Source organism: Pimephales promelas, chromosome 22 (assembly GCF_988280905.1).
Source record: "Pimephales promelas chromosome 22, fPimPro1.hap1.1, whole genome shotgun sequence".
Taxonomy (NCBI): Eukaryota; Metazoa; Chordata; class Actinopteri; order Cypriniformes; family Leuciscidae; genus Pimephales; species Pimephales promelas.
Window position 1 is genome coordinate 26,552,017 of NC_142790.1, and position 16,468 is coordinate 26,568,484.

The window sequence follows — 16,468 nt, forward strand, 5'->3', positions numbered from 1 at the left end:
AACTAAAAATAAACTAAAACTGTAATAGAAAATAAATTAAACCTAAATAATTATATATATATATATATATATATATATATATTTTGTCAAATCAACTTAAATAATTTATTTAGTTGCGATAACTTATTATTTTGAGTTTCTGATGATTAAATCAATTTCCTTCATTGTATTCAACTCACTTTTTCCAGTTCAATCAACTTAAAATTTTAAGGCAACCAGGTTACGTACTTTAAGTTAAACCAACAATATTTTTTTAAAGCGTACGGAAGACAATAGGAGGAGATACAGGCTGTTCTTCTCCATATAATGAAAGTGTATGGGGACTAAAAAAAATTTGAGAATTACCAAAAAAAGTTGTTCATTTGTGACAGATATGCACTAAAGTCCACTAAAGCTGTTTGCTGCCTTTATGTGAGGAAAAGACCAGAAAGTAAGATGTTATCCACTGAAAATCTTCCCCTTTTACTCTGGATTTGATTGTTTTAAACAGAATATGACTGGTATAGGGGCGGAAGAGGATATTACTAGTAAATAATGACTTAAAATGCATAATTTTCTTCACAAAATGCCAGTGTCTTTTTGGAGCCTGGCAGTCCCAGTACCCATTCACATTCATTTAATGGAAAAAAGCATGACTTTTCGCTATGCTTCTCTTTTTGGGTTCCATGGGAAAAAAGGCACATCGTTTTAGAGTTTTAATCATTTAATCATTATAGAATTTCCATAAGTGTAAATCTCTATTCACTATATAGCCATATATACACCCTGAGACTGTTGATCCCACATAAGCTGTGCATGTTGAAAAGCATCTTGTGCATTCGAGTACATGGCTCATGTTCATATCCGTGGAAACACGTCACCAGAATTCCCATCACATGCCATCTTTAACTTAAACAACATGGATGTTAAAGGAGACTCACACAATCTTGAGTAAGCGGACACATGTAGTGAGATGCCAGAAATGCTCAACGCAGACACTCTGACACTGTGAGCTGCTAATCTGAGCCAGTGAGGCTGGAAACAGTAGCTCATATTAACTTTCAGGTCAATGGAGACCAGTAAGGCTCACTAATGATTTACAAATAGTCCAGAAAACAGGGTGTAGACTAGAAAAAAATAGGAAGAAGGTTTACTGTAGAGAAATAGACATAATAGCAATTTATTTCTGACCATATTTGCTTTTTAATAGTTTTATTAATATTCTAAAAATACATATTATTATTCTATAAATGAATATTCCTTCATTAATAAACTTGTATTGTACAATTCAATATTTATTTATATAAATAATATTTATATAATTAATGATACATACATTTGAAATATTTATGTGCAAAATATATAATTAATTATGTGAAAATATATAGTACTAAATAATATATAAATAATATATAATATGCATACATAATTAAAACGCAATTATGGACAGAAATAAAATGTATTTATTTATAAATTAATTTAATACTATGTGAAAATAGATATCATACATATAATAAATAATATAATGATTATATATATTATATTGTGTATGTATATATTATATATATATATATATAGACAATATATGACAAAATTGTATCTATATGTATTTGTTTTTATATACATAAAACATTTTCGTGTAATATATATATATATATATATATATATATATATATATATAAATAATACACACACACACACACACACACACACACAAATATATAATAATGCTTTAAATAATCTAAAGTTATGAATAAAGATAAGAATATTGTCAGAAATAAAAATTATTTTTTTATTTATTGCTGTTTTTTCCACCTAAATCCAACTATTTCTTTAGTGGTCTATTTAGTATCCATTACCTAATATCTAGATGCATCTAACTGCTAAGCTGTGGCGTCAAGAAAAAAAAAAGAAAAGAAAAAAAAGTATCTTTAAGGAAGAGGAAATTAACTTGGGTGCGTTTTTCAGGACAGCCTCCAATTATGACTCATTAAATGAAAATGATGTTTTCAGATCAGCAGGATGTTTTTAGTGTCATGTGACATCACGGACTCACTTGTCACGTGTGAGACGCTGGACGACCCTCAGGGCCTGGAGGAGGCACACACAACCCTCCAGTTGCTCAGAGTTCAGCTGGATCTCTGTTTCTGTGGACACACCCTGCAGAAGAAGCTCACCGAACATCCCGTAACTGTCCTGAACGAGAGCACACAACCTGACAAAGAAAAGGAGAAGGAGAATAATCATTTAACTGCCAGTAGTAAATTATCCCGAACTCATTTGCATTGCATTGCTGCTATTCTGTTTGAATTTTTTTACATTACTTGTTCACTCTATTTGCACTGTTGTTATTTGACTTATTTTGACCAATTTCTCCTTGATTTTGCATTGCAAATGTTTAGTCTTTTGTTATGCCAATAATAAAGCATGCTAAACTGATATTAAAATGCCAAGAAAGACAGTGGTTGAGAAAGGTTTTTTTTTTTTTTTACTGAAGGTAAAACTCCAGCAGGCATTTGAGTTTATTTGGACAAATGACAAACTGTACTCATAAGTAAACTGCACAAAATTAAGACCTGCAAATGAGAGTCTCTGAAGCTTCATCCCAACAACAAACACTCACATAGATACAGATATCGTCTACAGATTAAATGTTGACTTTGGCACCAGACAGGGGACGAACTAATAACTTGATCTATGGCCTGACTCGTAGCGGTCACATGGCGGTGTTTCTATACTCAAAATGATATTTTTGCAGGTATTAATAGTCTCTACAGATAGTCACTTCACAGAGACTGGCCACTTTTTTGGAGCCAGTAAACCACGGGACTAAACAAACAGGCTGGTATTTAAATATATTTTCACATGCTAGACAGTGATTTGATTGCACAGTAGAGATAACTATAGTGGAATAAAAAATAAACACAGTTGATTCGTACATTCTTCACACTGATTTAGCTGAAGACGTGTTTAGCTGAAAAACTGCTTGCAAGGCAGCTCCTTAAAATAATCTACATTTACTATTTTTCTTCTACACATTTTCTGCAACTAATTCAGCTGAAAGACCGCTAACAAACATTGTTCAGTTTAGAACAAACTTTTTGGAAACCATGACATAAAAATATTTACTTCAAGTATTCCCTTTTTAGGTTTTAGGTTAATATTTCGATAATTTAAAAGGTACAAAATGTATCTTTTGGCTTAAAAAAACCCAAAAAACTGTGCGTATTTTGCGTAAGAAAATTGTTTTGGTTGTGCTTAAGCTCTGCGTGACTGTGCGGATGAATACATATGGCATATATGACCTAAAATATTTCCTTCAAGTACTCCCTGAGATTTTAGGTTAAAATCTAAATTTTTTTATCATTTTTATCATTTAAAAGGTACAAAATGTAACTTTTGGCTTAAAAAAAAAACAAAACAAGAAAAACTGCATATTATGCGTAAGAACATTTGTTTTGGTTGTGCTTCGGCTCTGCGTGACTGCAGATGAATACATATGGCATATGTATATGCCATATGGCAATCGGTTCAATAAAATACCTTACTCACCGGTCGAGTAATAGAAAACGCCACCTTCACGTATATGACGAGACGCACACGGGTGTGTGACGCATGTATGCAATATCCCGCCACATCTAAAATATAAACACTTACAATAGGCTTACCATAGTGAATTAGGGTAAGACAAGAAAAAAACACCTTTTGGAAGTATTCATGTTTTTGGGAAACTAAAAGATTGCACAACCAACACTAAAGAACCCGTTTACACCAAGGATGATAACGACAACGGTAAAGATATTGTTCTAAAAATCGTTCTAAATATTAAAGAAAAGCAAAGTCAGTCCACAGCACACCTATAACAATAATGTAACAGAGAAACGATATCGTTGGAATCACTTTCAGAACGAATTTTCCCACAGCTGATAAACGATAAAACATCGTTTTAAAAAAAGAGCTCAAGCATTTAAAGCGACAGACGACAAAACTGCAGCGTTACGGTCTGCTGGGGTGGACACTAATACAGTTATCGGTTTTGGTGTGAACAGACTTAAATCGATCTAGTTTATATAAAATGTTAAATAAAAATTAATCAAGAAAATCATACTTTGACACTTGTGAAGCGTCCTTGAGCCCGGGAAAGGCGCTATATTAAATTTTTGATGAAATCTGAGAGCTGGATCACTCCTCCATACTAGTCCATAGGCTTCTTGAGGGATTGAAACTTGCCAGCCTTGAAAAATTATTAAAGACATCGTTAAAATAGTCGGAGTGACTACAGTGGCTCAATCTTAACTTTATCAAGTGATGAGAACACTTGTGCGCAAAAAAACACAAAAATATCAACTATTTATGTCCTTTTCTTTGCGCCTGTAGTCAGTTAAACGCCACACGTAGGCTCACTATTGGCCGACGCTGGTCATGTGTGTGATGCGTGTGACGTACAACAACAGATCCTACTCTGTTAAACTTGTAACCTGACTTGAGGGCTGATGAATAGTTGAAATAAAGTCGTTATTTTTGCGCACAATAGTGTTCTTGTCGCTTGATAAAGTTAAGATTGAGCCACCGAAGTCACTTGGACTATTTTAACGATGTCTTTAATAACTTTTCAAGGCCGGCAAGTTTCAATCCCTCAAGAAGCCTATGGACTAGTATGGAGGAGTGATCCAGCTCTCAGATTTCATCAAAAATATCTTAATTCCTGTTCCGAAGATGAACAAAGGTCTTACGGGGTTGGAACAGCATGAGGGTGAGTAAATACTGACAGGAGTTTCATTTTGGGGTGAACTATCCATTTAATATAGCGCCTTTCCCAAGCTCAAGGACGCTTCACAAGTCTCGAAAAGTATGATTTTCATGATTAATTTTTATTTAACATTTTATATAAACTAGATCAATTTAAGTCTGTTCACACCAAAACCGATAACCCCTTTAATTAAACTTTTTTTTATCATTATACATCTATATGAAATCTAACTGATATAATTACAATATCTGCATACTGAACTGTGATTTCTGCCTATTTTCTCAACTATTTATCTCAACCTTTGCTGTATAACATTACAAAAGGCAACATTGAAGTTGAGTTGTGTGTTGATTCACAGAAAACTAGATTCTCTCAAGCTTCTTTTTATTTGAATTCAGTTGGTTTCGAATTTCTTCTCGATCTTCTCGATTCACTTAATACTTATGCTGTCCAAAAAAAACTCTCAAAAAGCCCTTTGTCTTTACAAGACATCGGGCCAGATCAGGATAAAATAAGTTGCTTCATGTTTCACTAATAAATGTCCAAAAGCAAATCTGCTTTCAAAATAGATTAAAAGACTGTATCGCGCGAATAATTTGACTGCTAAAGCTAATGATGTTGGTGCGATGTGAGATGACCTTTGATGAACCATGACTGGCAGATCGGGATTCGGGAATCATCCTGAACTGTGGTTACCCTGTTGTAGCGCTGCTAAAGAACACGGCATTAAATAAGTGTGGTTGTGAACACTGAGGCTTGTTTAGACCCGTGTGTCTATGAAACCAGAGAACAGGAGGGGTGACTGGGCAGTAGCACTTTGTGGTATATGGCCAGGTTGATATAAACAACCCCCTTCTTTATTCCCTTTTGGTCCGTTTGAGGCGCTTCCTCTTAACGGAGCAGGACAGAGGGCTGATGTCCTCACCGGGTTTCTGTCATTGGTCAGCTGCAGTCACTAGCCACTTTCAGGAATCTGTTATTGTGAGCGTTCGCAGGAATTCGCAGCAACTTGGAGGCGCTTCCAGGAATTGCGATCCATTGAGCTTGTCCAAACACTCACACAAGCGGAGCACAAACACATACACACACACACACACAAGCCTACTCGATGTAGGTACCACACTACCCCTCCATTTCCTTCACACATGCACAAAAACTTCTCTGGCAGCTGATTGGTTAAGGCACAGTGGGAGGGATTACTTCCGACACGGTGCCGGCCAATGGGAGCAGAGCTTTTGATAAACAGGTCTGTAATCTGACACGTAAAGCACATTGTGTTCCACTTCTTCTTGAAAACATCCAACCCCTCCTGTCTGAGCAAAGAGAACTTCTTCAGCCTGTTTATACTGCTCTGAGTTTTTACTGGAACAACATATCTTCTTGGACCAAAAGTTAAACGCTAATTATTGTCTTGAAACTGGCCACAAAAACGATGAGGAGGAGGAGGGGAAAGAAAATGTATACAAAAAAAATTAAAGAGAGAGAGAGAGAGAAACTGCAACGTAACTGCAAACTAACAGTTGTAATGAGATGGGTGGCCTTGTTGAAGCACGCCACACATGTGAACAAAACAGATATTGTCAACATCTCTGCTGTGTGCTAAAGGGTATAAACAGGGAAAATGGCTTTCAAACATATGCTTATAGTCTGATTTTAAGCCTGTGTGTAGTGAAATTATAAACAGAACCAAGACAGCTTGAAAATAAGGAATAATACGTCCATTTTGCAAGTGCTGTTATTTTGTTAAATAAAACTAAAAACAGAAATAATAAATTAAAACATTAATAATAAATAATGCCAACATATTCAATATATGAATATAAATAATATTTATAGAAAGTAGTTATTATTATTTAGCAAAAAATGACAATAATAAATGTATGTTTTTTCTGTTTAATGATTATTTATTATACTTATTAAAAAACTGGCATACATTCAAAAGACGTCATTTATGGAAGACCTTTGATAAATAATGCCAACATATTCATTATGTGAATATAAATAATATTTATAGAAAGTAGTTATTATTATTTAGCAAAAACGACAATAATAAATGTATGTTTTTTTCTGTTTAATGATTATTCATTATACTTATTAAAAAACTGGCAGACATTCAAAAGACGTCATTTAATGGAGACCTTTGATAAATAATGACAACATATTCATTATGTGAATATAAATAATATTTATAGAAAGTAATTATTATTATTTAGCAAAAACCAACAATAATAAATGTATGTTTTTTTCTGTTTAATGATTATTCATTATACTTATTAAAAAACTGGCAGACATTCAAAAGACGTCATTTATGTAAGACCTTTGATAAATAATGCCAACATATTCATTATATAAATATAAATAATATTTATAGAAAGTAGTTATTATTATTTAGCAAGAACGACAATAATAAATGTATGTTTTTTTCTGTTTAATGATTATTCATTATACTTATTAAAAAAACTGGCAGACATTCAAAAGACGTCATTTATGGGAGACCTTTGATAAATAATGCCAACATATATATTATATGAATATAAATAATATTTATAGAAAGTAGTTATTATTATTTAGCAAAAACGACAATAATAAATGTATGTTTTTTTTCTGTTTAATGATTATTCATTATACTTATTAAAAAACTGGCAGACATTCAAAAGACGTCATTTATGGGAGACCTTTGATAAATAATGCCAACATATTCATTATATGAATATAAATAATATTTATAGAAAGTAGTTATTATTATTTAGCAAAAACGACAATAATAAATGTATGTTTTTTTCTGTTTAATGATTATTCATTATACTTATTAAAAAACTGGCAGACATTCAAAAGACGTCATTTATGGGAGACCTTTGATAAATAATGCCAACATATTCATTATATGAATATAAATAATATTTATAGAAAGTAGTTATTATTATTTAGCAAAAACAACAATAATATATGTATGTTTTTTCTGTTTAATGATTATTCATTATACTTATAAAAAAAAACTGGGAGACATTCAAAAGACGTCATTTATGGGAGACCTTTGATAAATAATGCCAACATATTCATTATATGAATATAAATAATATTTATAGAAAGTAGTTATTATTATTTAGCAAAAACAACAATAATAAATGTGTTTTTTTCTGTTTAATGATTATTTATTATACTTATTAAAAAACACAATATTGGTCTAACGGTTTTAAAAAGGAATGTAAACACCTCCTTTAATTCTCTGAGATCATGAGGCCTGTCCAAAGGAAGAGAATTTATGAGCATGTGAGGTTGCTAATCAATGGCAGCGGTCATGTGCTGGGTCTGATTCTGTGCATTATATATGTTTGCTTCATCTTTTCCAGGTTTGGCCCAGTCAGGGTTTCCCCGTCAACACACACTCCAGACCACAGTGTCTCGTCTTCCTGTGTTTCAGTGTTTACGGCATGCAGCAGCAGTGTCTAGCGGGGATCCAGTTACCGACAGTTAAATGACTCTTTATTTCCAATCATCCTACATCAACACAGCACCACGTGCATTTCTGACAACAAATTAATGTGTCTTGGAGCAGGGCAGAGATCAGAGTGTGCTCATTACAACTGTATGACAACACGCTACAAATCTCAGAACACTATGAAGTCATACAACCTAAGCAACTGCACAGCAATGTGCTAAACCCACTCTGAACATGTTCGCATCTACTTAGCAACACACTTAAAAACAGCTCAACTAAGGCAACATGCAAAAAGGCGCTCAGAACACCTTAGCAACGGCTAGAGCTGCAGGATTCTGGATAAATTGAGAAATCACTTTTTTTTTCTTGAATAGATTGTGATTCTCCCACAATTCTGAACAGACAACCAAAACCAAAAAAAATAATGTACTAGAGATTCTGACGAAATTGTTGCAGCCTTTTTAAAAAATCTTTTATTATTCTGAATGATTTATAAAAAAAAATTTTAAATTTAAAAAAAAAAATGTTTGAATGAATGATTCAACAACTCACTCATAAAAGACAGTAAAAGAAATGGACACAGTGACCCCATTGATTTCAACGGAGAAGACTGAAGCCCGTCTATTGCACTTCCTCCCTGATGTCTGAGCGACTGCGCAGGCTCAAACTAAACTTGATTTTTAGAAAAACGGTTTCTACGGGGCTGTAACGTAAGATATAAAGAAATGGAGCATTTTATACATTATCGTGTTTCTTTAGAAATAAATAATGGACAAATGGAGTCTTTGGACGCCTCAGATGTAAAGTTATTCGCTGTCAAAGTGACACCAAAATGAATGGCAGTCAATGGGTTGCTAACAGCTACAATGGCGGCTCGCGCGAGGCTACAACTTCCGGCTGATGGATTACCCCCTTGATAAATACTCGTTTCATTACGGGATGAATCAATGCTTTTGAACGAATCTCTTGAATGAATGATTCAATGACAAATACATTTATTACTTGTCACTTGTCGCCTACTGGTGTAACAATGTAATTGATACAATATTTATTTATATATATTAGACATCAATGTTTATATCCGATTCTGAACTATAAACTTTTTTTCCAGAACTTCTGTGATAATTAGAATTATTGTACCACAGAAATAATGATACGGTGTTTGTGAAGCCGTTTCATACATGACAGCTGCTCTCTCTGGATCAGCAGCAGCGCCGACGCAGATGTGATTGCAGTTGTAATAAAGGTCAAATAGACATGCAGCTTTAGCAACTTTACAGCAACGTGCTACAAAAAAAATTCAGAAGACTATAGGAGTGCAAAAGTCAGGTTCCAGAAGTAAAAACTCCATAAGGACATTGATTTTGAATAATAACTTATAGACCATTTTGCAAGATGTAAACAACACTGGTCCAGAAGCACTTCCTGTTTCAGTTTTTTAACACTACATATAAGCTGGGATAAAATACAACCAACAGAACATATAAAAATGAATCAAAAAGTTAAACAAACATCTTTAAGATGTTTTCTTTACATGTGAAATAAAGAAAACAGTTAAAAACTGAAACAGGAAGTGTTTCTGGACCAGTGTTGTTTACATCTTGCAAAATGGTCTATAAAGCTTTAAAGAAAGACCTACTGTGAGCAATGTTGTAAATCCATGGTATTTGCTTTTGCTGAAGCCGTTACCCCACATTATTTCACCTTATTTTTAAAATGATTGTTTAACAGTGGAATTCCTGGTGAAAAACTACATTACCCATGATGCTGTACAGTGAAAATAGCACTTAGGCTCTGCACATGAAGCACTGTGAATGATGTAAACAAGTCGCTCTCTCTACACTCTTAAAATACTTAAATGTTTGTATATATTATGCTGTTCGCAATGCTTCATGGGTTTGTAGTTCTTTCCCTTACTAAAGCCGCTAAGTACGCCATCTTGTACGATTTTCAAAAACTTTTTTGCTTCAAAAGTTTGTAATGCTGTGATTCACCTCGTAGCTGATTTGCTCGGTTCATGGCTTATAACGCTTTAATGAAGAATTTTGAAAAATCACTATGGGAAAAATGAATATATAAAAAACTTCCGGAACCAGCGCCGCAGAAAAAGTGGGCGGGAACTGTTGCACTCTATAGCAACTACATAGCAACACCCTGGCAACCATTCATGGAGATTTGCGCAGGCAAACAGGTTTTCTTCAGTCGTAGTTTTTTTTCCCTTGCAAGGCAAATTCTCACTTTCCGGTCCTTTATTTTCCTTTTTTTTTCTAGATCTGGCTATGGATCACTGACATTGCTGGGCTTAATTAGAGATGTTTGTAGAGTTTTACCATGTGGTACAAAGAACTGTGTGAGGCAGAGAGAGGGAGAAAGAGAGAGAGAGAGAGTACTCTATGTACTGGGAGGGGTTGTTTGGTTAGTCATTGACAGAATATGGAGCAAAGTTGCTCTCTCTTACCATTTATCACTCCATGAGGAGATTGACCTCTTGGAGCTTCAGCAGTGGAGTTTAGAACAGACAATGGCCTAATTATACCACACTGGAACACAGAGTGCACGTCCACACAGAACAAACACACAATCTGACGACGTATCGCATTCAAGAGATATCTCCTAAAACTACTATACACATACAGATCATTTTACAGACGCATACAAGATCTACTGATATTCATGCTGTGTGATTTGAACTAGTAATATCAATTAATGTATTTTATTATATCCCCAAGCACATTCCCAATCAATTCAAATACATTTTATTCGAAGCAAATGTTTTGAAATGTAACTGGTTTGCTAAACTGGTTTGGCTGGTTACTGGGGAAGGAGAGTTGCTGATAAACTGCACGTCGTATTTACTTACATAGATCTCAAGCCTATGTGCTGCTAACGGCTCCAAACTGTGCATAAAACCAAATCGTTTGTTATTGCTTTTAACAATAGCAAAGCAGAAGCGTAAAAGGAAAAAAGAAAGAAAATTAAAAAATATTTCTGTCAATTCTCTTTTTGCTGTTTGAATAAATCTTTAACAGTAAAATGTCATGCACAATATTTATCAAAAATTATTCATTCAAAAAGTTGGGGTCAGTAAGATTTTTTTTTTTGGTCCCACTTTATATTAAGTGGCTTTAAGTACGATGTACTTACATTGAACAACAAGTACAATGTATTATTGTGTTCCTGTTGTATTGTAAAACACTTTTGCTGCTATTGAGGTGTGATACGGGTAAGGTTAGGGACAGGTGTGGTGGTATGGGTCGGTTTAAGGGTAGTTAAGGTGTGAGGGGAGGGTCAACTGTGTAATTACAAATGTAGTTACATAAATTAATTATAGCTGTAATTACATGCTGGAATTTTAAAATGTAAGAACATGTATGTACACAATAAGTCCATTGTATCAAATTATTAATTCCAATGTAAGTACATAGTACTAAAAGCCACTTAATATAAAGTGGGACCAAATATTGAGCAGCACAAATGTTTTCAACATTAGAGTGATTTCTGAAGGATCATGTGACACTGAAGACTGGAGTAATGATGCTGAAAATCAGCTTTGCATCACAGGAATAAATTACATTAAAAAAAAAAAATACAATTGATAAAATAAATGCAGCTTGGTGAGCATGACAGACTTTTTTCAGAAACATAAAAAAAATCTTACCAACCCCAAACTTTTGATATATTTGATATTTATTTATTTTTTTAAGTATATTTATCAAATAACACCCATTTCTTCAAGCATTTAGAAGGTCTGAAAATGAGTTTTGGTTATAAAAATGACAAAAAATAAGTTTTGGTTATAAAAATGTCCAAGATGGAAGATTGTGCGGGACTTTTTTAACCCCCCCCTCCCCCTTTTTGCTATCAAAAAACGAGAGCAACTGAAACCCAGAGGTCCAGTACCTGCCGATGTGCTGCGGTGGCACTGGTTCTGCTGGTCTGTGCTGGAGAGAAGCTCTGTGAAGGGATTGGGTGATGGGGATGCAGTAGACCCTCTGAACGACCACCTCAACAGGACCGCTCTGAGAGCCTGACGACCCACAATCCTCCACTGCGTCCAGTAGAGACTTCCGAATTTCACTTCTGTTCAACTCGCCGACCTGAGGATGGAAAAATTGGAAAAGTTTATCATAAAACTTTTTTTCAAACCACACCAGTCAAAATTTCACGACTTTCACGTAATATCACTACAGCCAGCACAATGGACAAACCACCTCAAACCACTGAAAATGAAAGATTTCCGGTCTCTTTGTCACTGCGAGCACGAGAGCTCTGGGGTCAAGTGTCTTGCTCTCAACACTGATGGCCTTTGAAGGACCACACCAAACTTACAGATCAAAACAGCACACTTTAGGTTGCCAAATCTAGGCCTTAACCACATCATCACAACAATAACTAGCGGAATTTAAATGTAAAAAAAAAAAAAAAAAAAAAAACTTAATTAAGATTTTTTTTTTTTAATTACTTTTATTCAGCAAAGATGTATTAAATTGATCAAAAATTATTTATAATGTTACAAAATGCTGTACTTTTGAACAATCTGTTTATCAAAGAATTCTGAAAAAAAAATTACTACAAAAATATTACACAGCACAACTGTTCAATATTGATGTTTCTTGAGAAGCAAATCATCATATTAGAATGCTTTCTGAAGGATCATGTTAAATTATGTTTTAAAATAAAATATATTTTTTTTAAATTGAAATAATATTAAACAATTACAGTTTTTACTTTATTTTTGTCAAATAAATGCAGCCTTGGTGAGCATTAGCGATTTTTGGCAAAAACATTCAAATATCTTACTGACCTTTTGAAGAGTATCTAAGTGTTGATGACAGTATGATAATGCACATTTAAATTGATTCTCCACCGAAAAATTATAATATTTAATATATTTTAAAGAATGCAGGGAATCAAACAACACTGGATCCCGCTGACCATTTAAACCTGCGGTGTGTTTACAACCAACATAAACTTTGTATAGACAACACTGCACTTTGCTTTTAAATCGTAAACATTACATCATGATTTTGTTTACACCAGGGTCTTGTCATACAGGGAAATGTAGTTTTATTTTCACACTTAAGCAAATATTCATGCATAAAAACACCCCTCATTAATCATTCGCACACAGTGTCACACAGGAAACGGCAGCTGTCTCCATTTCAACAGGCCGCCAGTACTCTCACACCGAATTCGAAATCTAGACGGTGCCCTTTCTGGGAATTTCTGGGAATTTTCATCCCGTGATCACATGAGAGGGAACAGCTGACGAACCTGTTTACAGGGAATGGATGTCTCTGTTGACACTTGGCTTATCCCCGACCGCCACAGACACGTGGTTAACGGCGGAGGTCTGCATTTCTCCACGGCGACTGCGTCTCTCGGCCCATCTGCGCTATCCTGCTTATTCTCCACGCAGACTTTCTGACTGAAGTGGGTGTTGAGAATTATGGGATAGTGTTCCCCTTCCACAACCAGATTCTGCCTGGAGGGAGACAAAAATGGGAGTTCTGCTGGTTTTTGAAAATTACTTACAGTATGAAAACATCGTTCGTAATACAGCTTGACGCTTTACATAGATATATACGCTAGATGTCGCCTTGGCTACGACGGTTCATTAGAACGAATGTGTCAATAGAGCCGCCATCTTGGAACAGGGGAGCTCCTCCATTTTAATGCATCAGCGTCAATGCAGACAAAGGTCAAACGGAAATAAATTCGTTTTTTTTGGTTCGTTCCAACGGTCAGACATGTATTTATCATTGATTCCAGAAAAAATAAAAAATAAAAATAAATAAATACGTTTTTAAACCATTCTTCCTAGTTCAGATTTCATTTGTGAACATCATACGCAGCACAAAAGTCCGCCGCCATCCATTAATTAGGGAAAGATCGCAGCATTACCAATGACAAGACCCTGTTCCAAGATGGCGGCGGTTTTGACGCATGCTTACAACCCCAAGGTGACGTCTAGTGTATATGTCTATGGACGCTTTGCAACATTTTCACAAAACTCAACTACATTGATTGACAGCGGACTCACTGAGCAAAACCACCTCCACACTTCTCACACACATAAAAGAGTCTCAAATTATGCTCAAGTACACACAAAAGCTCAACCCCGTCCCTCCCTGGGTGGAAACTGACTGTTGGTGATAAAGAGTGACTGACTGATCAACAAAGATGCTCTTTTCCATTTCACAGGCAGTCTGAAAATGCTGATTTTAAGTCGACATGAGCTCTTTGTACTTGGCATCTAACAGATCAACCGCAAAACACGCTGTGCTCTTTGGTACCAAGATGTAGTTTGCTATGTGATATGCTATGATTCTTCATTAAAGACAGTGGCTCGTTCTGTAGCACTATTCATCTTGTCTTTTCAAATGGATAAAAATGAGCGGCAAAGTGGGCCAGACTTTATGCTGATGGTTAAAAGTTACCTAGGCTGTGTTTCTCAAACACATCATGAGTGAAGTTGAGACCACTAGTTCTATGATCTACTTAGGCTTAAGGCCTGTTCACACCAAGAACAAAACCTATAAAGACAACTATAGGGGTGGTGATGGCGCAGTGGATAAGACACATGCCTTTGGTGCGAGAGACCCAGGTTCGAATCCACTGTGAGACACCAATGTGTCCCTGAGCAAGACACTGAACCCCTAGTTGCTCCAGAGGCGTGCGACCTCTGACATAATAAGTCGCTTTGGATAAAAGCGTCAGCTAAATGAATAAATGTAAATGTACACTATATTAGCGACCACACGAGTAGACAATATCACTCTGCCGCTTGAAACGTTTTAGCTCTTGTTTGAGTCATGTGCATTCTGATGGTTGTCAATGTTTTTATTGCTCAACACCTGGAAAGAAAATCATTCTGAAAGTGATTCCAATGATATTGTTTCTCTATGACATTCTTGTTATAGTTGTGGTGTGGACTGACTGCTATTGTTTTACATTTAGAACGATTTTGAGACCTACATCTTAATTGTTATCAAGTTATCATCCTAGGTGTGAACGGGACATTACAATGCTTTCGAGAAACACAGTCCTGGCAAAGATCATGTAGCCCCTTACTGTCACCGTCCCACTACCGGGACACCTAACTTTACTTCACTATATTTCAAATAAATCCTAATCAAATTATGACAAATTATATATCATTGGAAAGGTCTAAGACTTCTAAATAAACATTCTACCCCTGTTTTGTGTTCCGAATTATGTAGGAAGAGTAACTGATGAATGTATGACAAGAGTGCACCTCAAAAAATCTTAAATCTCAATCTCAATAAATATTTTGTAAAATATGTATTTTATATCAAATAAAAAATACATAGTATAGTATATTTGATTTACTATAAATTTAAACTTCCATAACTTTTTCATACTTTCATTTGTTTTCACTTCAGCAATAATGTTTTCTTTCAAACAAGACCAAAATTGGGTATATATTCCAAATCATTCTTGAATTACAACTATTTAAGTTTGAATAATGCATTTTAACCCCCATTCTCAAAAAGTTGAGTGACAGCTAAGGGGTTTAAGAAAAATAATATCATAATTTTTTACTGTCTAAATGTCTAAATTTCTTCTTTTTTAAATGAATTTCTTCAAGTTTTATTTTGAAGGAAAGCTGCATGAAGCCTTTAAAGCTTCTCTTTAAAAAGTACTTCTCATGCAAAGTATGGGAAGATAGTTGGCACATGTTATTGTTATATCACATCAAATCATATTGCGATTTTCTGTTTCATTTTGATTAATCATGCAGCCTTACAACGACCTATGAGAAGTTTCGTTATTATGGAAAGAAGTGAGATCAGAGGAGTCACTGGAACATGTACAGGAAAGTGTTTACAACTAGTTTTAGATACGAAGCACATGGGGACAAAAGCCTGCAAATTATACACACACTTTTGTTGGTAAGCATATAGAAAATACCCGTCGTCACACATGTACCATTCGCAGGGCCTCAGAAGTAGGTTACAAACAGCCTGATCAATCTTTGCACTGGATGTATGGTAATTTGTCACAGATCGGTTCCAAACAAACGTGTCTTCAATAAGCGGAGACCTCCACTCCACTACAAGCCGGGGCCCGCACAGCTCATGTCATGAGACGTAGTATGTACGTCAGCATTTAAATCATCCTGCCCTGAGAGAGAATTGAACAGGTGCCAGCAGAGGCAAGTAATCTCTGTGAACCTCATGAACCTCCAGGGCATCCAGCAAAGACAAGTTTACACAGGAGAGGAGGGGGGGTCCTCTCCACCCTAATGCAAACAGGCGGTTTTTCAACATGCTGTC

At 35.1% G+C, this 16,468-nt stretch overlaps 1 protein-coding gene across 2 annotated transcripts in view; it reads right to left on the reverse strand.

Moving 5' to 3' along the window:
- The window catches only part of spidr (scaffold protein involved in DNA repair), a 57,300-nt gene that overhangs the window by 13,812 nt on the left and 27,020 nt on the right, over positions 1 to 16,468 (reverse strand). For both annotated transcript variants that reach the window (XM_039684591.2, XM_089125546.1), the window contains 3 exons: positions 13,443 to 13,653; positions 12,069 to 12,265; positions 2,036 to 2,194 (listed from right to left, as the gene is read on the reverse strand). In XM_039684591.2, the coding sequence (XP_039540525.2) occupies positions 2,036 to 2,194; positions 12,069 to 12,265; positions 13,443 to 13,653 (567 nt within the window). The remainder of the gene's footprint in view (positions 1 to 2,035; positions 2,195 to 12,068; positions 12,266 to 13,442; positions 13,654 to 16,468) is intronic.